The sequence below is a fragment of the Varanus komodoensis genome, unplaced genomic scaffold (assembly GCF_004798865.1).
Source record: "Varanus komodoensis strain SLA01 unplaced genomic scaffold, ASM479886v1 scaffold7_3, whole genome shotgun sequence".
Lineage (NCBI taxonomy): Eukaryota > Metazoa > Chordata > Lepidosauria > Squamata > Varanidae > Varanus > Varanus komodoensis.
Genome location: NW_025336480.1, coordinates 18,861,487 through 18,886,060, shown reverse-complemented (window position 1 = coordinate 18,886,060; position 24,574 = coordinate 18,861,487). Strand labels below are relative to the sequence as shown.

Below are 24,574 nucleotides of genomic sequence, written 5' to 3'. Positions count from 1 at the left end.
TACATTCCAATTCCAAAGAAGGGCAATGCCAAAGAATGTTCAAACTACCGCACCATTGCACTCATTTCACATGCTAGCAAAGTTATGCTCAAAATCCTACAAGCTGGGCTGCAGCAGTATGTGGACTGAGAACTACCAGAAGTACAGGCAGGATTTCGAAGAGGCAGAGGAACTAGAGATCAAATTGCCAACATACGCTGGATCATGGAGAAAGCTAGGGAGTTCCAGAAAAAAATCTACTTGTGCTTCATTGACTATGCTAAAGCCTTTGATTGTGTGGATCACAACAAATTGTGGCAAGTTCTTAAAGAGATGGGAGTACCAGACCATCTTACTTGTCTCTTGAGAAACTGATGTGCGGGTCAAGAAGCAACAGTGAGAACTGGACATGGAACCACTGATTGGTTCAAAATTGAGAAAGGAGTTCGGCAAGGCTGAATACTGTTGCACTGCCTATTTAACTTATATGCAGAGCACATCATGAGAAAGGCAGGGCTAGATGAATGACCAGTTGGAATTAAGATTGCTGGGAGAAATACCAACAACCTCAGATATGCAGATGATACCACTCTAATGGCAGAAAGTGAAGAGGAACTATAGAGCCTCTTGATGCAGGTGAAGGAGGAGAGTGCAAAAGTTGGCTTGAAACTCAACATTAAGAAAACTAAGATTATGGCATTCGGTCCTCTTACTTCCGGGCAAACAGATGGGGAATAAATGGAGGTAGTGACAGATTTTATTTTCCTGGGCTCCAAGATCACAGCAAATGGTGACTACATCCAAGAAATTAAAAGACATTTACTCCTTGGGAGAAAAGCTATGGCAAATCTAGACAGCATACTAAAAAGCAGAGACATCACCCTGCCAACAAAAGTGCGTATAGTCAAGGCTATGGTTTTTCCAGTTGCAATGTATGGCTGTGAAAGCTGGACCATAAGGAAGGCTGAACGCTGAAGAATTGGGGCCTTTGAATTGTGGTGCTGGAGGAGACTCCTGCGAGTCCCTTGGACCACAAGGCGAGTTCTAGAGGAGATCAACCCAAGTCCTCAGTCCTAGAGGAGATCAACCCTGACTGCTCTTTAGAAGGCCAGATACTGAAGATGAAACTCAAATACTTTAGCCACCTAATGAAAAGGAAGGACTCACTGGTGAAGAGCCTAATGCTGGGAACAATTGCAAGCAAAAGAAGAAGGGGACGGCAGAGAATGAGGTGGCTGGATGAAGTCACTGAAGCAGTCGGTGTGAGCTTAAGTGGAATCCAGGGGATGGTGGAGGACAGGAAGGCCTGGAGGAATGTTGTCCATGGGGTTGCGATGGGTCAGGCACAACTTCGCGACTAACAACACCATCAGCAACAATATATGAGGATCGAATTCCTCTGGATAAACACAGTGAGTAGAAATAACAGGGCTGAAGAGTAAGGGACGGACTGTTGCCCACCTCGCCAAAAAAATTAAGGTGATCTTTGGATGGAGAAAATGCAAAGAAACACTAATTCAGCTTGAGGCAATTGTAAAAAGAGAATGCTGAGAATTATTCAGGAAGGAATAAATGTCCTGGACTTGAGTGGGAAGCCACCAGCCCATGTTTCCTTTCCTAGTTGCACTTCTCCCCTTCCTTGTGGCATCTTCAGTGAACTGTCAAGCAGGGAGAGAGAGCTTGGTCTGCTTCTGCTCAGGCAGCTCACTCAGCTTCCATACTTTCTCCCTACCCCAAACTGCTTACTCTGTTCTGCCTTTGGCAGCCTCTTGCATAGTCCTCATGTCCCAACTGCTACAGGCTTTAAGCTAAGGCTTGTGACTCAACAAGAAAACGAGGACTTGACTTTTGCACCATCTTCCATTCCAATATCTGTGTTCAAAGGAGATACTGCATTATGGCCTAATTTCCATTCCCCTGCAGTTTGAAAAGAGGCTGACATTCTGATGTGGAAAGTAGAATTGTGCACTGAGAATGCTTAGCAAAGTTTATTCTACTAACTCAGTGCTCAATGGAGTTTTCACCTGAAAAGCAAACATGCAACCCCATGCCAAAAGAGTTAAATCAAAGGCTTCACGATGCTCAGCCAACTGCTTTTACTTTGTTGGTGCTGACTTATAGGAATCTTTATACTTCCTTCAGGAAATCACTTTGTCATTCTTTAGTAAGCAAACCTCTGGTAAGCCATTTGATATATTTTTGTGAATGTGTAAAATGCTGCTTTCTGACATCTGCCTCTAGTTTATTTCTTTTACATTTCCGTTTACTCTTCATTGTTTCACTCAAAGTGTTCATTCAAGTAATTTAGGTTGTTTGAATTGAGTCACCAAGCAGCAATGTGTGTTTCCTAGGGATGCAGGAAACTAAAGAAGGGAAACATCTTGGTGCACTGGTTTGTATCTAATACTCCGGGCTGTGTGCAGTAAACGCTATAAGGAAAGAAAAAGCACCCAGATTCTCTAGACAGTTTAAACTATGTAAATTATGCCAAATTATTGAAATATCCTATTGTATTACTTCTTTGTAGGAAGCTTGCAGAGAACTGAAGACATACTCAACTCTTCTAGAACATCAAAAGGCACAAGCGCCATCAAGGACAGGCAATCTAGTGCCTTCCATGTGTTTGCACAATCACTTGACACAGGCAGTTCTGACTATGCTGAATACTGGGTTGCCAACCTCTGGCCTGCACACTGGCCCAGTTCTGACCATCAAGGAAACCAAGGGGTCAGATCCAGACACTGTCATGCTTAGAACAAACCCACTGAACACAACAGGACTTAAGAAGGTCAGGACTTACTAGTTAGATGGATTTCAATGGGTGTGCTCTAAGTATGCGGCAACCTGCCCGCCAGGCATGGCTCTTGGAGGCCTTTTGTGTGCCCCATGCAATTACTGCTGCTGCTGCCTTTGCCAATTTTACTGCCTACCCCCCAAGACTGCCACAGCTTCCAGTCTGTCACAGCTCTTCCAGTCTGCCACAGCTCTTTGGCAAGTCACAGAAGTGTAATTTTCTTTGGGAGGGCACAAAACACTAAAATATGCGACTTAACATCAAATGTTTCTTTTTGCAAACCTCTTGACAGAAACACCTCCTCAGAACTTAGTCTGTGCTGGAGAATAAATTTTCTCTCTACACCCAATTGTTCCAGTATCCTTACAAATCCTGAATCCACCTGTCAAGGCAGTGGGTGGATTTGCACAACACGACAAAGGGGTTTTTTTTAAATGCAAGCTGGTCTGTCTTGTTGTCTGAACCCCGTCAGTGTGGTATGTTTGGTTTTGAGAAACACAAGCACAAGCAATGGTCTGCTGTAAGGTTTTTTTTTTTTTTTTGGTATAACAGGTTCTGAACTGGAAAACACACTTGTGGTGCTCCCAATGCCAGAACCTTAGAGCCGCTTGCCAAGCAGCTAACAAGAGAGTACAAGTGACAGCTGCCATTTGGTGCGGCTGTCAGAGGCATCCCTGCCCCTCCTGCCTCCTGTCTAAAGATCTTCTCTGGGGCAGAAGTGAACAATCAGTTGGAGGGCACTGGCCGAAGAGCAGTTGCTTCTTGTTACCATGCCCACGAGCTGCGCAGTTGATTCCCCTGCCGCCACTCCCACGAGCAGGAGCAGCAAGGATGCACTGGGCAGCAGTGCACAGGCTGGATTCCCCCATGCCTCCACTCCTGCTCACCAGAGTGCAGTTCCTTGGTTGTGCGTGCAAGCCCCCGGCAGGAGCAAGGGTCCTCTGGGCAGCACTGCAGAGAGGGGCAGCACTGCTCAACTGAGTCCCCTCTGCCCTTCCATGTGCACCAGGGCGAGGCATGCGCAAATGAGGGGAGAACCAGCTGTGTGGTGGTGCCCGGCTGGGGCACCCCATGCTGCCCTTCTTGCGTCAGCTGCAGGTGAGAGGCAGCTAGGTGCCAGTGGCAATGGAGGTGCCTGGTTGGGTCTGTGTGCCACAGTGGATTCCCCCACCCCCCTTCTTGCTTGTGTTTCTAGAAAGGTGCCCCAAATCCAACTGGGCCGTAGCGATGGGTGGGAGGCAGCACTGGTCCCGGCTTGCTTGGCACAGAGCCATTTCCAAGCTGGTGCCCATGAAGCCAGGGGAACCCACTGCAGCACACAACCCAGTGAGGCAGTGAGTTGCTCACGGAAGAGTGATGGCCAGCAGGCATCTGAGCGGCTCCATCTGGACACTGCCCCCCCGCACCCCCCCCCCAGCTGCTTTGTACCCCTGCTGCCCACACATGGGAGCAGCTTTGCTCAGGTGCTCATGGAGGGAGGCAGAGCTCTGTCCTGAAGCACTGGCCAGCTGGTTCCCCACTGCATGGATTGGTCACCCCCATCCTGTGCAAGCAGTCTTCTCGGGAGCAGGCCCAGCTCCTGTCCTCTCTGCTGTGCTACAGGGGATAAGCCCAACTTGTACAACAGACTGTTTGACAGCCACAGCAAGATAAACTTGGTTCACAATCACAGCTGTCAAAAGCCCTCCCTGTGGTGCCTCCTGGGATACCACCTGGAGGACTGAAAGGGAAGGAACTGTTGGATGGGAGAGGGTTATCCTGTGAGCCTGATTGCCTTTCAGCCACATCCATTTTAAAAGACCACACACAGTGGAAATTGCATAGAATTGCTTGTCAAGACATAGGAACCACACCAACCTGATACTTATTAAAGCATCACAATATTATTGGTTGCTATCAATATCCCTCTAGAGCGGGAGAGGGGAACTGTGTCCTTCCAGATGTTGTTGGACTTTAACTCTCATCAGCCACAGCCATGGTCAGGAATAATGGGAGTTAGAATCCAGCTAAAGATTTCCCACCCCTGGTTCTAAAGGACCTTTGATATAATTTTGATTTAGCAGAAGAATTTACAAAACTATGATAAACCGTAGCAATTGAAGCAAACCCTTCCTTGTTCTTTACATGGATCAACAATGAATTAAAGAACAAAATAAATCATGGGGACAGAAATGTGTGCCATTAACTGAGTTTAAGAGCATTATAAGATTAGTACCACTTTTTATGTGCAGAGCAACTTCCTCAGAGCTCTGTTCAAACCTTCTCCAGGGCTCCACCATAACTAGGCAGTTCAAGCCAAGCTAACCAATTCCATGTCTCATCTGAAAGTATACAACAGCTCGTTTTTTCTTTGGCACCAAGGATTCTTAGAATAAGCAGGAACAGAATCAAACATAGGGGCAAAAACACATTTTCATTTCAGCAGAGGAGCCCAAGTGCTCTGTATTACAAGAAAAGTAACTTGAAAGGTAAAACAAAAAACTTGGCACACACAATAGTTAGCTAAAACTTTTATATGTATTCCACTAAGAGGCGTGGAAGAAAAACCCAGCAGTTAAAAAACAACAATACAGGATCAAATGCGTATGCAAAAACAGGTGACAGTATGATAATCACTAAGATGTTCTGTAGTTCATAGTATTTCATTTTAATATTCTGCCCATACATGGTACATTTTCATTGAGCTCTGCAGTATACAAGAATGCATTGATCTTGAAATGAATCATTTCATGCCAAAATCATTTTCTGAGGTTCATTTGCTCTCTCATCTGAAGTGAAACCTATTAACCTTCGTGAGAATTATTTCCCACATGGGAATTTGAGTTTTCTTCATGTCTGAAGAAGTCAAAATACACTTGTGTGTCTCTCCTACTCCCCCAGTAGGTTATAACAAGTCTGATTATAGTTTCTAGTTGTGAACTCCCACATGCTGGTGAATATATAAAAGAAATTCATTTAGAATGTGAAGGCCTACATAGACCCAGGAGTCAGCATCGTAACTGACTTGGTGGAGTGTCCCATCATAGAAAGCTGGCAGGTGTGATTCCCTCGTGCCCATACTTCTTCTTCCTCAAAAGGAGGAAGACAGTTTGAGTGATTGTGTAAACTGAGCCAATGAACACATACAAAGGCCCCTTTGGAGTACTTGTGCCACACGAAACATCCTGCTTGTGGAAGGAAGGGCCACACACCTATTCTTTCAGCATGCACACTGCAGTGCCAGCTGAGGACTGAACCGAGTTTCTTGTCTTGGATTGCTCTGCACTATAATCTGTAGAACTTACAGTTCTTTTCTTTTTTGGAAACATTCTCCATTATTTGAGCCAATTAACTCTCCTGTTCCTGGTCTCAATTACTCTAGAAGACAAAACTGAAGTAAATTATAGAAATCCCCACCCCACCTTGGTTGTTCTGCAAGGCTTTACTAAAGCCTAAATGCTCTTTGGTTTTAATGGGCACATAATTATATTTGCAAGTTTCTATTGCATGTTGCCCTGAGTTTTTGTCTCTTTATCTCAATATTTACACAACAGAAGGAATGTCAAAAACAGTTGCAATGAGCACGATGACTGACAGAATTAATAGGTGTTACTGAAGTCAAACTTTTTGTGAGTCAGACATGGTTTTAGCTCAAAAACTAGGATGATTGGGTCAGAGAAGTTATGCTTTCTTCAATCTCGGAAAGCTTCTTCAGCATGTGATTCAATTTCATCTCATCAAACTCCACAGTCAAAAATTCAGATCCCTGGAAAAAAGAAGTAAGAATTGCATTTGGTTAAAGACTTTCTACTTTCAGGAAAACTTGCTCACATCGTTTGACTGTTGAAGAATGCCTGCACATTTGCCACAAATTCCTTGTGTATGGGAAAGGATTGTGGGTAGTGTTCAGCTGTGCACATGGGGTACCAGTCAGATCTCTTGAACCTTACTTGTGCCCAATAAACTGGTGTTACAGGCAAGAATTCATTTTGACAGTCTCCCATGGATGTGTATTGTGCGGGAATGGCACTGATAGGCAAGCTTTTTTTTAGACAACCTTGCATTCCATTGTTCATCTTTTCATTTAGGAACTCCTGATAAACTTCCAAGGAAACCTGTGATCGCCTTGGAGGCAGTCTAGAAAACAATACACCAGAACAGTCAAGCCCCAAACCAAAAATCCTGCAAACTAGTTACAGCACAGGTTTCATTAGGTTCTGAATAGTAGCCCAAGGGACAGAATAACGCTGCCAATCAAGGGTTTTTATTTATACAGAAGACAATTTTTTAGTCCAAAATCTATCTTGAAAGTTTATAAATACCTTGTACTATAGTTAGAGAACCCTTGAAGATAGGCTGCAAGTTATAGAATTTGCTTATACCACTTGGAATCAGTATGTACGGAGGTTAGTTACAGAAATAACCTGTTTGTGCTTCTAAGAAAGAAGCAGTAAGAGAAAGTTATAGTGAAGGATTTACTGACAAGAAGTCCAAACCACAATTTTGCATGAAGGGATTTAAAAAACAAACCTCAGAGCCAGTTCCCTGAGAACTGTGAATAAGCAGCAGGAAAGCCTGCACAAAACCAAAATTGCCCATACAAGCCAGGCTATGTTTAACAGTTTTTCTAACTGAAATGACAAACATAACTAGCATCATAAACAACATCTCTTACATAAGCGTTCACATTTAACGAGAGAAAGTGTTAGAAAAAAATGCACAGGGTGGGTGGATAGCTTGGGGGAAAGAGATGTTGTGTTGGGAACACTGAGAGCGGACAACCAGATACATACCGTTAAGTGGCTTCTGTTCTTCCCAGGAACACATCAGGCCAGCTCACATGTGACAATCCCAGCTCAACAACCATCTTTTATTAAGCTGAGAATGATAATCCATTGTCCTAGTTCCTCCCCTGTATGTTTTGGCTTCTGAACTCTGCTTGTAGCTTATTTAAATCATGCAAAACTGACAGGCACTCCCACAGTGCCCATGGCAACACCACCAATCCTGGAGGATGCCCTATTCACCTTGTTGGAATTCTAGTGGTCAGAGTCTGAAGATGAAACCCCTAAACTCTCATGAGTCTGTCCTTGCCAACACTGGCTGAGGATAGTTTTATGAGAGGAACCCTACCTGATAACCTTTATTAAAACACACAGAGCTGCTGAAAGCAGTCCATGGCTTTGTTGGAGAAAATGAGATTTGGAGAGCAATGAAAATGGTTGCCAGCCTTTGTGTTCTAGCAGAGCAGCTGTGCTTTGGAGAGCTGAAGAACAGCCAGCCAAATGGCAGCTGCAACTTTCCCCTCTAGTACATTCCCATGCTGCAGATCAGATCAGTCTTAGCAGTCTGTTCAATATTTTAAGAAATGGGGGTGAATGTATGGACCACCGGCTGAGATAGTAAAAGGCACTAAATAATGATCACAGCAAATACCCTAATTGGAAAATGAAAGTAATGGTAAGGATTGGCTTCTGGGTTAGTTCGCTGCTGCTTATTTTGGTAAATATTTTATCTGAGAACTAAACAAAACGTATATAACAGGGGTCCTCAAACTTTTCAAACAGGGGACCAGTTCACTGTCCCTCAGACTGTTGGAGGGCCTGACTATAGTTTGAAAAAAATATGAACGAATTCCTACGCATACTGCACATTAAAAATTAATTAAACATAAAATAAAAATAATTAAAAATAAAATAAAAATAATTAAAAATAAAATAAAAATGATTAAAATGATTAAATTTAAAAATAATTAAAAAATTAAAAAATGTTTGCTCTGTTCACTTGGGCTGCAGCAGCAGCCCAAGATGAGGTGGGGAAGCGATCGTGCTATGGGGTGGGAAGACGGACATGATTGCACTCGTACAGAGAAGGCGGGAACGATCATGGCCATGTCCCACCCCCAGCACAATTGCGGCCATCTCCCCCTCCCAGCACAACCGTGATCACACCCGTCTTCCCTGCATGAGTGTGATCGTGATTGCAGCCATCTCCCCACCCCCACCAGCACAATCGTGCAGGGAAGGCGGGCGTGATCGCGGGTGCACTCGTGCAGGGAAGGTGGGCGCGATTGCAGCCATCTCCCTCCCACCAGCATGACCACAATCGCGCCCATCTTCCCTGCGTAAGCTTGACCGCAATCGCAGCCATCTCCCCACCAAGTACACCTGCGCCAGCTCAGAGCTTTTGGAGTCACTCAGAGATTGTTTTCTCTGAGCAAGTTAATCCTCTGAGGCGGGCTGGATAAATGGGCAGGGTGGGCCGGATCCAGCCTGCAGGCTGTAGTTTGAGGACCCATGTTATATAACAACAAAAATATATACACAAACAGCTTCTATTACAGTATTCATTGCTGTTTCTTAACATGATTTAGGATCTCTTGAAAGAATAGACTTTAAGCTCCGTTGCAGCCAAAAATATCACTTTTCAGTTATTTGACTTCCTAATTATCACAATCTTTCAAAATAGGCCCGTGCATTTAGTGGATGCTGGTCTGCAGACCCTGCCTTGATTATGTAATGAGGGAGAACCATGTTTCTAAAAACAAGCCCTGTTGGATTATCCCTCTGATCAAATGGTTATGTTGTGTTAATTTTTCCACAAGAGCTACCACAATTTTCACACAAGTTTTCACACAATTTTCCACAATTTTTCAGAAAGCATCCATTTACACCGCATCCCATATTTGTCTTCTAGTATTGTGCTATAACCATTCTTGCTACACTGAATAACATTTGGTCTTTATGTAACAGCTGCTTTTGTGTATTATTAGGAACAGAAGGAAGAGTTAATAATAGATCTCCATGATTTTTAAAGATATATAATTGTAAATGCCTCTCCAAAATACCTATACATGTTTGCATATGGAATAAAGTTCCTTTGATCTGACAGCTTCTCCAGTGATTGGGGGAAATATTTGCTTTAATACAAGAGTTTCACAGGTTCCAGAAAACACCTATGTATTAATTTCAAAAATGTTTCTCTAACTGCTGATGAAACATGCTTAGGTAGATTGTATTCCATGGTATATCTGCAATCTGTTCCCCAATATCAGTCTCCCCAACTACATTTAATCCTCTTGCTGTTCCACTATGCCATGTGACCAGCTGGCAATAGATACAAGAGATGAAACCTTTACACTTAGAGTGTGAGTTAACACATTCATTTTTGAAAAGGAATTGGGCTGCACCATTCCACTGTATTAGTTTTGAAGCAAAGTTTTGCATTTGTGTTGTATGAAACCAGTTCCTTTCTGTATCTAATTTCTCCCGCAATTTTTCTATTGAACTAGACTTCCTTCCTTCATGATATTCCTGTGTATTTCCCTTCCTCCCAGTTTATATATTACTTGCATTTATTCAAATCACTGAATTCTGGGTGGTTCAGCGGGGAACAAGAGCAAGAAATTTGTTCCAGGAAACTTATACTTTCATTGTGTTCCCACAAAGGGATTTTTATTGTTCCCATTGCCTTTTACTTTAGAGATGAAAAAAGAGGGACTTTCTTCTTTAGACATTAAAAAAAATGAGAGATTTGATACTGACTCTGTTCACACAACAAGTAACCCTATGTATTCACCATGGTTTGCAGTCTTTTTACCATGTTCTCCCTGACAATCAAGTGGTTTCTACTTTATCATGATTTCCGTTTTTCCCCTTTAGTCCTCCCACTGTTGGCATGTATTGCTTCAGCTACTGCACCTGAAATTCAATCCAAAGGTGCATCACTCCTGCCTATGTCACCTGCCTCTTCCTCGCTGGTCCATACATAGAGACTGGATGGCTGGAACAGGTCCTGCAGTGGCCACTCTTCCAGAGGACTCTGTGGTAGTTGCATGCCAGGACAATGGAAACCATGATCATGGATTCAGACAACATGACAAACCATGGTGGCACAGAGAAACCATAGAACCAACCTTTATCATGGTTTCTAAAGACCAAACTTAACATGGTGAAATGCCATGGATGGGTTCAGACAAGATGACAAATCAACAGTGGTAAACAAACCATCATGGCTTATCAGGGAGAAGCCCTGTGGCTTTCCATGACACAGTACAGTTTATATAAGTGGCACAACCTGTTTAAGTTGAAAGGAAAGTAATCAAGATAGGAGAATTAAAGAGTATACTTCTTGGTATTTTGCTTAGGCACAGTTGCTTTCTGATTTAGGCTGTGAGCACTTTCCCATCTTTTTTCTCTTGCATCTTAGAAGGGTATCTCCACTTATATGCCATTGCAGTGTTTCTTAGCATTTCAATAAAAGGTTGGAAGGCTCACCTCCTTTGTAAAGTCTTCTTGCTAAAGTTCCAAAAAATCAGAACCTTCTTCCCCTTGTGCTCTGTGTTTCATAAATTGTTTTAGTGCTCTCCCCTCTCTTTCTGTACCATGCAAAACACACTCTTAAGTCTCTGGCTGATATCATGGTCCCCCTGTGTGCCCTTTCTGTAACACTCTGAGAAATTTGGATTTTTTTAAAAACCCAAGTTACTACACAACCGACCATGTCAAGTTCCATGGCTTCCTCCTGTTCCTCTGTGCCTCTGATTGTAACATTTAGGCAGTCTTCTCTGCCCATGAAATCTGCCATGTATTAGTTTTCCCTGTTTCTTTAAACCAACTAAACTAATTGTAACATTAGCAATGTTTTCTATGTCTGTCAATTATGAGAATAATTTGGAATAGTACGGTCTGTAAAGCTGTTTGTTATTCTTTTGCCAGATCCACTCTCAGTTGTTGGAATTGTAAATCCTTCTTCCTCTAAGTTAGGGACCCCTGCGTTTTTGTTGCCTTTCGGAGTCTTTGACTGCAATGTTGGCACAGTCTTCACTCTCAGTACTCTGGAGCACTCACTGGGTCCTGCTGCTGAAAACAGAACAGCAAGCTTCATTCTTGTCTCCATGCTACATCATCGTTTTTCCAGTGCTATTTTTTTGTAATGATTTTTATTTTAACTGTAAAAGTGCTGTTAACTTGCCTGCCAGATAAGAGTAGACTCACTAGGTATCCATTTTGCCATGCCCCTCTTTAGATTACTTCTTTGAAAGAAGACAGTTCCTTACAATATCTGCCAAAATCTATTGCGAAAGCAAGGAGGATGCTAAATAAGTAGTATTATGTCATATTTGACTAGTTCAATTATTTATTTTGAACATGAATACTCTGCTTTAAAGTTTCAAGAAGCTTTCAAAGTGACTTTTTAAAGAATCTACACAAGAAAGCTGTATCTACATAACAATCTCACTAGTGGATAGGGAGAAATGTTCAAAGTTATGAAAGGTGAGACATTGGGAAGGGGGAGACCATTGTGCTAGTAAGATATTTTTAGCTGAAGTACACATACAACTGCAAGCAGAAAATGCCTTGATCCATAGCCTAGCCTCTAGAGTAGACAAGGAAATGTGACAGGCTATTTTAGTCAGTCTTGTCGGTTTTGCTTTCCCAGATTGATAAATGCTGTCTGCTTTGGTATGGTCAAATATGTTTCTTATCAAAGCCTTCAAAACAGATCTTCATTCCCCTTGCCAAGTTTCCTAGCCTCCCACATTTTATTGGTGACATTGCTTTGAAAGGAGACAGACGCCCTTTGCAAAAGCATATTCCAGGGACCCTTGCTTCTCTTACCTGATAACCCCATTAGACTCTCCAATAACTGCAGCATAACAAGTTCACCACTTTAGACAGAGCCCAACTCTATAATATATTTATCATACTGGGTAACATATAAAACATCCAGATGTTTTTCTGGACTCCTTTCTTATATAGGTTGCTTGTTTTACAATTATTTTCCTTTCTAAACCTGTTCAGTGTTGAAGAAGTAACAATTAATTTAAAAAGTGCTGCTTTTCTACACATTGTTTCAAAGCTGCCTAATGCAATCCATTCTCCTCAGCCTCATTATTTTTGGCTTTACCTCATTGCAAAAAGTGTAAATAGTCCCAATGTGGTGCTGTTGCCATTCTCAGAGCTTTGATGTGTCGGCAAAGAAATATTTCTGCTTCATAGCTCTGGAATACACTGCAACAGAAATATTTTCTACTCTGAACCTGCAATACAGTCTAGGCCTCATAGGTCAGCTTCCCCCAACTTGGAACATTCTAGATGTGTTGACAGTTCCTAACAGCCTCAGTCAGCCATGCTGGGATTTACACTCCAAGACATCTGGAGGTCACCAGGTTGGGGAATGCTGTTTTCCCAAGACTAGACTTGCGCCTTGTTGAGCCAGTAGGCTTCTTTGGAAGCTGAAAGGTAATGTAGGAAAGTCCCTTCAATTTAGTTGTGCTATGAGAGAGGTGTGCAGAATCATTATTTTGCACTGATGCCTCATCTATGAGACAAGAGGAATCAAGGATGTGATCTTGAAGTATGAGTGTGCCAGAGCCTGGGGTGGACAGTCTTTCAGATCAAATGGTCTGCCTGGCCATTGCAGTGGGGAGACATGTGAAAGGGGATTTGTATATGTGGTATTGTAAGAACATGTGGATGCTTGCAGTGTGGGGAGCTGGAACTACACATCAGATCCATTTGTTTTTCTAACGGGTCTACATGTCTAAAGTGTTTAGGTCCTATATACTCTACACTTGTACACCGTTCAAGAAATACACCCATGCTGGAAGTTGCAGTTCAACTTATCTGGAGGATACCAGTCTGGGGAAGGCTGCTTTAGGAATTACTGATGTAGATGACTTTTTGCTGTCTATATGGAATACTGGCTCTTTCTGCAAGAATGACATATAAAGAATGTGCTTTTGAATCAGTTCCACTCTACTCTGCTTTTGGAAAATGGGTGTCTTAGCTTGGAAGTGAAAACATTGCCCATCTTGGGATATGTATGCCTCAAGAGACTGTTAGTTGCAGTTCAGTTTCTTTTCCCTGCAGGCTTGCCTAGTTGCTGTTGCAAAGCCATTGCTGTTAGTTTAAACGGATGCAACCCTTCCACCACAGACATACACAACTATAATAAGCAACTTGACAACAAGCCATCCTAAAAAATAATGTGTCTTTTGTTCTTTTCCAATTCAGTACCAGAGCTAAGCACACAGATCCATACGGAATGAGTACCATCTTCTTGACAAGACTTCCACTTCAGCCTCCTAGTCACACCAGAGGAATAGTACCGTTTGGTCCTATGAGGACAAACAAATACTGCATATTGTTCAAGACACATCCTAAAAATGAAACCTCAGAAGTAGCAGACTAGAGTTTTGTGAAGCAATTCAAGAATGTGCCACACTAGTTATTAAAAATCAGCAGGTTGCCTCCACAGCTACATAATGCCATTGCAGTTAACTGAAGGTCTGTTACTATCTTGTAAGATTAAGGAGTGTGCAATCATTAAATAAAGCTAGACAATAGCAAAGAAAATGTGATGGAGCACCAATCTGATTGGCTCAGTTGCATCTGACTCATGGGTTTCCCTGGTTATCCTGTGACAAGAGCCTGTGGCATTTAGGGCTAGCTGCACAGAACAAAAGGGAATTAAGATAAGGGCTCTTTCACAGAGTCAAGAACTGGGAGATAAATGAAAGGAGGGAGAAGGCAAAACACAGATTAAAAGCCTGAATTCTGCAAATACAGAGGAAGGAGAAAAAGACAAAGTAGGAGTAAAGAGACTCAGGAGGAGTGGTTATAGGAAATGGCCTTAAAGAAATTAAGACCAAATAAGGCAGCAAACCTGGAAAGGCATCTGCTGGCTCACTAAAAGCACAAAGAACTGAAACAAATGACTGGCTTCTAGATGACTGGTTCCTAGGAACAGTAAGAGACCTTCGCGCATAGACAGCAGCAAACAGTTATAAAAAGTAATGGATGTGGAATGACCTAGCCACTTTTGCAACAAACTCATTAAAGGTTCATCCTGACCCTATAACTACTTAAGGCTTACTTCAGGTTGTAGGCCCTCTTTCCTATCCTGCATCTGTTTACCTGGAACACCTCACGGGCATTCAGCCTGGTCATATTATCCACTCATCTTGCTCAGTGAATCTTCATCCTGGTACTGGAGATACCCATATCATCCACAGACATTTCTCCTAGTCTTTTCTAACTACTTACCAGTATTGTTCTGGGCCATATCACCTTATCCTATGAATACATACAGAGATATACAGTAGGGCCACTGTATCCATGGGGATAGATTCCAAGCCCCCAGTAGATGCCTGAAAATGTGAATAGTAGCAAACACTATATAGTATACATGCTGTATATACTTATGATTAAGTTTAATTTATAAATTAGGCATGATAAGACATTAACAACAATAACTAGTGATAAAATCGAACAATTAGAAAAATGAAAGCGACTAATGGCTGAGTATCATATACAGCATGGATATACTGGACAACAGGTGGGAATACATGAAATTTCATGATGTTACTAGAATGGCGCACAATTTAATTTATAAATATTTACTGTATAATTGAACCTCTACTTTTGTGGGTTCGACTTTCATAGATCTGATTATTTGCAAGTTTGCCATCAATAAGTAAATTTGGAGTTTTGTGGACTACTGCAGAAAGTTATCATCACCATAGTGAGAGAGGAAGCAAAAGGGGAGAGAGGAAGGGCCTCCAAAGCTGGCCTTCCTGCCCTGCCAATCCTGAGATGGGAATCCCTCCAGCAGTTCTTTGGTGCAAAGAGGTGAGTGAAAGGGAGGGCGGGGAATCAGAACATAAGAATGCAATAAATGAAGAAGGGAAGCCATGCTGTATCAGACCAAGGTCTGAGAGAGAGAAGAGAGAGGGAGAGGCAGTACAGCACAAGTATGGTCAACAGTATTAAGAGTCAAAGGTTGGGGCCTAGAGATATTTGCAGTTTTCCCACTTTTTCAGAGGTCCTACATTCCCTTGTGAATGTGGAAGCCAAACTGTATTTCTGGAATGTTCTATTTAAATTTTTCGGACGGTAGTCAATGGCAGTTAAATGTAACTGTGGTAACTGAAACAGCAGATACAGGGGTTTTACTGTAATCTAAGAAATTGTTCTGAACCTACAACAACAGACCATAATGTTCCTGTAAGATAATAAAGATCAATAACATTTATATTTTTGTTGTCAAATTACTCTTTTCAGATGAATGTCGTGGGAAATGACATGTTCTTCTTGTGACACATTCTTGGAAACAGAACTGACAACAATAATAAGAGAGAAAATATCAGTTGTTCATTACAGAGTCCTTGGTCCAGAAACATAATATTTTAAATCTCTAAAATGAAAATGTTTTCAATTATCCCTTTCCAATGGGGAGACAGAAGAGAAGAGAAGAGAAGAGAAGAGAAGAGAAGAGAAGAGAAGAGAAGAGGAGCTGAAGTGCCAGACATGCACAGTATCCTTTGGCTTTCCATAATTGTATTGGTATTACATAATTTAGAAGGGGCTTCCAGGTTCTGTGCCATGTTAGCGGGGAAAAACTTCTCCTTTCATTCCTCTAATGAAGAATCAATCATATCCTATTGAAAATTAAATAGAAAGGATTGGAGGGACTGCAGCAAGTCCAGGTATACAAGGAAGGCTTTCCATTTGCTACAGTGCTGCAAATTTAATTTCACTGCTTTTATGATATTAAGTTACTGAATTTTTCAATGTAATGTTTTACAGCCCTTAAATCAAAGGAGGATTATTTACCAGCACTCAAAGCAACTTCCTTCTGAGGCTCAGCTCCAGTTAGCATGTGCAAGGCATTAGATACAAAGCATTCGAAAGACTTATTCCAATCATCCATAAGCAAATTTGCAGGCAATTGTTCTTTCAGAAACCACACTGGAATGATTCCTGTACATCTCTCATTCATTTTCATGCATTTCACAGTAACAAAAGCCATGTTAGTCTCCAAGAATGAGCAACCCAGAGCAAGCAAGGCAGCTGTATTGGAGCAACTAGTCATTAAACTTCCTTACACAAAACTGTAAAGGGGTTTCTTCTGCAAGCAAAAATGTTTACAGCAAAGGGGAAATCTCACTGTTAAAGCAGATGTTATCTGAATGAATGTGCAGTTTCTTAGAGCAAGGAAAAGAGGGATCTGGATTAATATGATAATTCGATTATAAGCCAGTCATGGAACGCCTCAGCAGGTTGGGGAGCATTGCTTTGGGGCAGTGTACTAATGCAGTAAAGTGAATAAATGATATAATGAATAAACACACACACAGAGGGGGGAGGGGGAGGGAGGGAGATGAGATCAGAGATCTGGTCAAGGTCACACATCTCTTTCTTGCATCAAGAATGAACTCTGTGTAGGGCTGCCTTCTACAACAGTTGGAAAGTGTAGGCTGGTAAAAAGTGCAGCATCAAGACATTTGGCTTTTCTTGTCTTTTTTCTTTTTGCTTTTGATTTTAGAGTGTGTGACTCCTTTTCTTTTTTAATCAACTTAACTGTTTCATTATGGAAACAATTCAGAGTGCTAGCAATTATCTTAAAGCCTAAATGGATTGGATTCCGAAATGATCTTGCCGAACCACTGAGCACTTTTGTGTGTTCTGCAATCATTTGGAGTGCAGTTAATAGAAATGAAGAGAAAAAGCTTCTCTGCTGTGGTATGTATGTATGTATGTATTTAGAAAATTTCTATGCCGCCCCATTCGCCCAAGCCTTGGTACCCAAGATAAAGAATTTTTTGCCCCAGCAGACTGGTTTATTCCCTTCCATACAGTTCTCCAGATAGCAGCTAAAGATCTCAGTGATTCAGGAGGGCCTTAGACTGATCACTGGCTGAAGTTTTGCCCCTGCCTGACTCTGCTGTACATCTACTTCCTTTGTGTGTCTATTTCAGATAAATAATACTGCCATCTTTGAACCCTCTATTTTTAAAACCATGCAGTAAGCAAACACCACAAGGAAAACTCCCACCATTTAGTGCTTTTCTAACATCCTATTCTAAATGTCAGGAGGAAAGTACTCTAGTGAATTTCTCCAGGAGACCATTCTTTGGCTTGAGGCCACATCTACAAGGCTTGCTCCTAGCCAGGTTCTCATGAAATGATGGTGCATGGAGCAGGAGCCTTGAAGCTGATCTTAACTGGTAAGGCGACACAGATAGGAGATATGCTCTAACAAAGAAATCAGGATGTAAAGCAGGGTAGGTATAAACACTATCCTATTCCCGACACTTGGTGTTTCTCTTCAAAGAAACTAGTATGGGTAATTTCAGTGGGGTTAATGCAGAAATGAATGATTCATTTATTCTAAGAAAATTCAAACATTTATTCTGTTTTCAAATTCTGTGAAATACACTGCAATTGCCATTCACTGGCAACATGAAATTAAAGCTGTTTGACAGTATAGAGGGGTTGTCAAGTTTATGGGAAGTATTGCAGTGAGTAAGGCTGGAAATCTAAGCAGGTTTAGTGCAATCCTATGGCTATTCAGTAGCTCCATTAAGTTCAAAAGGACTTACTTTCATGGAAGCATGACGCAAGTCCCACTTATCTAGACTCAGCAGGACTTCTGATTAGACATGCTTAGACTAAGTTGTAAGCTACTGACACAAACCTCAGTGCTACATAATGCAAGCCTTGCTGAGCTCTTTTGGATGGTGAATTCTATTCTACATAGAAATCCAAGGGCACACATAGTGGAGACAGGGCAACCAGCTGGGATTTTGCTTGAATTTGCACTGAAGTGGAAGTCATCACTATGACAGAGTCGAAGATAAAGGTACCAAGAGCAACATCTAATTATGTTGTCATGGAAATCTTTTAGGTTTGCAAGCTGAGAATGTGAACCAGTTACTTGGAAGCTGGGATCCACCACCTATTCTCTGCATCATTGCCCATCATGGTGATTACAGCCAGAGGAGGGTGAACGATCTGGATGTCACTGGTAGTAACAGCTTCCTTGATGGAAGGTAAAGTTCTAGCTGCCTGGGAACACATTGCTGTTTGGTGAAGCTCAGGGAACAGTGATGGACAGGAATGCTTTCTACCAGTTCTGGCATAGATGGCAGCTGTCCATCTGGAGTGGCCATGATTAGCAAAGACTGTGTTATCTTCAAAATGGACCACTGCACTGCATTTTCTATGGGGCTGTCTTTGAAGGTGGCTTAGACATTTCAGCAGGTTCAAAATGTGTCTGGCCAGATGCTAATTGAGGCCAGAAAGTCTGAATATATGACACAATATTTGTGCCTGTTGTACAGGATACCATTGCCTTTCTAGGCCCAAGTCAATGTTCTGGTATTAACTTTCAAGACATTAAATGGTTATGGACAATTTGGGAGTAATGCAAACCCATCTGACTCTACTTGTAATTGGGTATTTGCACCAGGATCTTTGCTCATGTAGCAGCCACAGAAATTGGTTACGTTGGCAAGCCCAGGAGACCAGGCTTTCTTGGTGGTGGCCCTGAACTGCATTCTCTTCCACTTAACATTCTCTTGGCCTTCTCAGTTCAGCTTTCCAGAAAGCCTTTTAAACTCTTATTTTTACTATTGCATTTCACTAAATGTGATCAAAATGCTGAAGTAGATTTACTGTAAGCTGTCTGAAGACACTAATGGTGGACAGGGTAGAAAAGTTTTAAATAAATGGATCACTGGTTTGATCAAGCATGTCTCTTATGTTCTGATTACAGAACAAAATCATAGAATCATTGTGTGAGCTAAACCAGTTTTTCTCATGTATCTACTTATTTGTATCCGTATTATATGGCTGCATATTCTGCTGACTGCTGTATTGTTTCTATTTTGGTCTGGGGCACTTTGTGACTTCTGCTCCTGAACAGAAGCTAATAAATAACTGGAAGGACGGAAGGAAGGAATAGCCTCACATTTGTGATTTTCCATCTCATGTTTCTCTACATGATTGAAAAAGAGCGTTTTGTTATAACCACTGAGAATAGCTCCTTCTCAGTGTTGCTAGGACACTGTTAATCCATAATTGACTTGGTTTAGTAGGTTTTTAAAGCAGGATGTTTCAGTACAAATAGAAAAATACTAACACAGACACTTCAAAATTCCACAGCACTAATAGTGATGACATGGTAAGATCATGAAATGAAAGATAGTACTCTAAACAGGAGTTATATTTTCTGGGTAGAGATCAACCACAAATCCATGCAATTTGGTGTACATATACACAGAGACTTAAGGCTCTGTTTCTTCAACAACCACCACTAAACCCTGCTGAACTACAGAGCATACTTGAAAAGTAAGAAAAAATGCTAAAATCCATATTAGCATAATACCTTTATTAGGGCCAGCTCAAAGGTCACAAAATGACATGCAGGCTCAAAACTTATCAGCCCCCCCCCCCCCACTGCAAAGGGAACAGAACAGAAAAAGTGAAGGGAGTAGCCCGAATTAACTCTGAAGGGAGATAAACTGCAGTTTGCATTTGCTTACAGTCTTAAGGGCTGATGATAATCGAGTTTTATCAGGCACTGAGCTTCAGGTACTGAGTTACACCCAAGAGTTCCTGGGAAGAAGAAACCAACTTCAGATTCTCCCATACCCCATTTCTGAGGAAAAAATCCAAAATAAAACAGAATTCTGCTGTTTACTCAAAACTGTCCCCAGACAAAACACACTGGTTCCTGTGTGTACTACTTCGTATTAACATAAACAGGCTGTAGATTTGAGTGACGATTGTTTATAGACAACAATCAAGTCATTTTCAAAGTGAGTATATTAATGTGATATAGATAAATGTTTACCAAATGTATACCTTGGCTAGGGATACATGGTGCCTTTGCATACGCTCCCGGAGCATGTGTGGAAAGGGGCCCTGTTTGCACATGTTTCTAGCAAGCGAGTGCAGAACGTTAGCAACTGCTAAAAGCAAGCATTATCACCTTGCCATCTCCCCAACTATATGGGATAGGAGAAAGAGGAGGTGATGCAGAAGGATACTCCAGCTTCTCTCTGGTACATCCTTTTTCTTCAAAGAAGAAACTGGAACTACAAGCCTCAGCTGGAATATGAAGCTATTCACATCCATTTTCACCAACTGTGATGAGAAAAGGTGCTCTGTCAAGGAGATAAAGCCTCTCCTGTTGCCTTGACCACTCACATGACCTTCTGCCCCAGGTAAGGCTGGTGGGTTCTTAGGCAAGCAGGACAAGAGAGGCTGGAAGCAGACACACAAAGTCAAGTCTATAAGGACTTGCTCACAGCAGACAACAAGTAGTGAAGGGGCCTGATTAGCTTAACTAATGTCATTTGGTTCTAGCTTAACTAACGCTATTTGCTTTTGTAAAAAGCTGTTTGCATGAAAGCTTGGTTAGCTCAATAAACACCATTTGCTTTCTGTATAACTGCTTGCTTTGGAGAAGAAAAAGGGGAGGCAAAGGAATGTTGATAAGGTAAGACAAAAGGGGTAGTGTGAAGAAGACGACCCCCTACGCAAGGCCTGGCACGCTGTGATCACGCTCCCCTTGTGAAGGGATTGGATGCAGATTGCCTCTTCCACGAGGGCAGGCATGCAGTGGACATGCAGACCCCACAAGGGGATTGGGCAAAGGATCAGGCAGACCCTGGGAGGTGATCGGATGAAGGAGCAATGGGGGTGAGATTGTGTGAGAAAAAGTAAGGAAAAAAGCTACAAGAAGGATGAGTTGGTGGAATGTGGGTGTGTTGCTTCCTGCCTGTGTACTGGGAAGCTGACACCTGGTTGCTTTTCTCAGCTGAATAAAGGAACCAAATGAATCTGCGCCTTGCTGAACCTTATTGGCATTTGGTTTAGGGGTCTGTAAGTCACCTGGCTAGCAGGGACACCAACAGTAGAGTCCTGCTGGATTGCCTCCGACTCATATCTAATCAAACAGGATTACAAGTGCTCATATTTGATTACTTACATAATGTCTCTTATCTTGGCCTTCACATAAATACCTTAGTTAGCAATTATTATCTGTGTTATTCTCCTTTTTCTTCACAGCCACCCAGGGAGATATGTGAGCCTACAAGTTCTATGGATGAGGAGGCACTTGAATCCATGTTTCCCTAATCCAGATCCCACATTCTAACCACCACTTTGTACAGGTTTTCTTTGCAACTCACATAGACATAAGAAGTAACTTGTTTATATTTTCACTTTCTGCAAGGCTGAACCTTAGAATACAATAATTAAGCATATTTTACAAATGGAAATAATGTTTATACTTGCTCCTGTATCCAGCACACACACACCTTCTTCAATACTTTCAAAATGTCCTGTTTCATGCACTGGGCATACACTGAAGTGCAATTTGTGGCCTCCTGGGGCAGTGTTCTTGATGGCAAGGCAATTTAGTAAGTGAGAGATTAAAAATGTTGACTTCCAAGCATAGTGGCACATGTGCACTATGCAATTGTGCACAGAGAAACCAACGAAGGGAAAGGGGTAGAATACCAGCACATCACTTTGGCTCTGTGAGAAATGGCTGAAAGCTTTGGGACAGTTCACATGATATCTGTGCAGATTATTAATTTAAGAGTTTTGGCTACATGTTTTATCCAATCAAGAAGCTGGTTACTGTGATTCACAAAACTTTTCAGGAAGAGACTTTTGGTTGTTTTAATTATTTTCAATTTGGCACTATATTATATTATAAAATAATATGAATGAAGAAACAGGTGCAAGTCTAGATTTCTCCCCCTCCCACATGTATAAATATAGAGACTACACAGATATTAGGTCATTGTGAAAAATTCAATGCACATTTCTGTTCCTTTTACAGCTGCATTTCCTTCCCTTACAATGGTGTTGGGCTAAATATAGGTAACTGATCATTTATCACGTTATAGTTGTTTTGTTTAATTAACTGCACGTTTCTAAATATAGATAGTAGAGATTATAATCTGTGGCACGAAGCACATAATAATGCAAGTTTAACTACAATGAAGTGAACATATAGGTAGCAGTGATATGGTAAATCCAGCTCACTGTGAAGCCACATGCTATAAACATCTGTCATTCGCAGGACCATGTGGCTGACTATTCCTTGAAGTGAAGCACAGTAACTGGATAGTAAATTATTGTTTCTAGTCATCATGCTTAGACTGTTAATATATAGAGTTTGAAGTACTTAAGCAATAAATGAATGTTTTATTTGTGGAATACTAACTAATAGGATGGATGATGTGGTAGTCCTGAGAAGGCACTTTGCCTTGTGCAATTTATTTAGTGAATATTTTAAAGTGCATTTTGAAGTAAATGAGGACTAATAAGGTAATTATGCCCTCTTCAGCTTCAATGACATCCTCTGGCATAGAAAAACTCGATTATGTTTTATACATAATTGCACACTACTTCCTTTTGCCATTTTAACATTCATCACCTATCCATGTCACTGATATTTTCTTCTGTTATTCTCCGCTACATATATTTGCAACAGAGATTGTCTACTCTGAAATATCTAAGTATTTATATCAGCCATTTTGAAGCAATGGTGAGAAAAAGCTTATGGGATGCTTTCACCCCATTTCTTCCTTCTGCTTGTTTTTTCCTCTCACTGTACAGTGAAGAAGCAGTTTTGTTTTTACCTCAAAGGTTCTATAAGTTCTTCATTTTATTATTATTTACAAATTCTCCATTTTGTTATTAAACAATGAAAAATCCCCTTTTGGAGAAAAAGGAAGGAATAAAATGCTGGATCTTTATCACAGGATGTAAGTGTAACCAATGCCATGTACTTCTCCCTGTCTTTAACTAGATAGACTAGAGATAAAGTGCTTTGCAGCTGAGAAGCAGGTGCTCATGAACATTTAGAATGAATTGCTTTCTTTTTATACATTTTCTCCTACCATGACTGCTGGCAGAAGAGGAGCACCATCAAATGTGATATATTTCCTATTCTTTTAATATAATTTGAATAGATGGAGTGTAATTTTAAGATTATTAGTAATCATTGCAAGCACAAGATCCAAGGCATGGTAGGTTTGTCCCGTTCTTCTTTTTGTGAAGGGTAGCTGGGTGAACTTCCCGGCCTCCAGATGTTCCCTGCCTTTCCTGCCTGCAAGCAACATGTAGCCCATCCCTGCACTTGATCAAAGGGCTTCATCCCTGGTTTTCTACCATTTTATTTCTAACCACATTGCACAACCTGATACTTTGGATTACAATCCCCATCCCTTCTAACCATGCATTTAAGGCATGATGGAAACTGTAGTCCAATGTATCTGGAAAAACTAAGATAGTTGGAGCTACTTTTATTTATCAAAATGCTTTACAACAGTTAACATTTTTTGTTCCACAAAAACAACCCACTATTATTCTTTGAGTGTGACTTTAACATAGGAACACTGAACATTCTGCTGGCACTGACGTAACAGAAACTAAAATCACACAAACCAGCAGAGCACTGTTCCAGAGCAGATCCTGCACAAAGTGGAAGATAACCTGACCTCCTCAACGGCAGGCCCATTCCATTGTTTGCTGTCAACATTTTGAAGTTTTTGTTAGGATACCATTGATAGACAGGTACTCAATTTAGCTAGGAGATTTTTCTTGCTGCAAACTTTTGTCAGTAGCTTTCCTTGTCTTTAAAACCAAACAGCATGATTAAACATCTTGTGCAGGAATGAAAAGGCCTTAAACCTAATGCAAATGCAAAAGGGGACACCAATTAAATCAGGCATCATAAGCAAGTGAACCTTTTGGCAACATGCAAAAGAGAGTTCATTCAAATCTGAAGGAAGCATTTGGTGTGCTACTCCCCTTTAGATAACAAACACAAATTAGAATTAAATTGGTACATTATTTCTTCTGGCACAATAGCTAAGGCTATTGTCTTGCTTCTTAATTACTTTTTCAAGATTGCCATGGCTCTCTCCTTTTCAGTAGGCAAGCTTTCTACTAAGAGCTTTTTGCACAAGATGTACGCTCTCAGAGCCTCTTCAGCATAGACTATGACAAT

At 41.4% G+C, this 24,574-nt stretch overlaps 1 protein-coding gene and 1 long non-coding RNA gene across 3 annotated transcripts in view; one reads left to right on the top strand and one right to left on the bottom strand.

Annotated features, from left to right (window-relative positions):
- LOC123035713 overlaps nucleotides 1–3,273 on the top strand; it is a 10,925-nt gene extending 7,652 nt beyond the window's left edge. The window contains exon 3 of the long non-coding RNA XR_006417004.1: nucleotides 2,507–3,273. This is a non-coding gene — a long non-coding RNA (uncharacterized LOC123035713). The remainder of the gene's footprint in view (nucleotides 1–2,506) is intronic.
- A 1,997-nt stretch (nucleotides 3,274–5,270) lies between these two features.
- Nucleotides 5,271–24,574, bottom strand: part of COMMD1 (copper metabolism domain containing 1) — a 97,677-nt gene continuing 78,373 nt past the window's right edge. Inside the window, exon 3 of one of the 2 annotated variants that reach the window (XM_044454155.1) lies at nucleotides 5,271–6,518. In XM_044454155.1, coding sequence (XP_044310090.1) covers nucleotides 6,411–6,518 — 108 coding nt within the window. In that variant the 3' untranslated portion in view covers nucleotides 5,271–6,410. Of the gene's footprint in view, nucleotides 6,519–10,729; nucleotides 11,614–24,574 lie in introns of those variants that run through there. The other variant, XM_044454156.1, reaches the window with a different exon arrangement.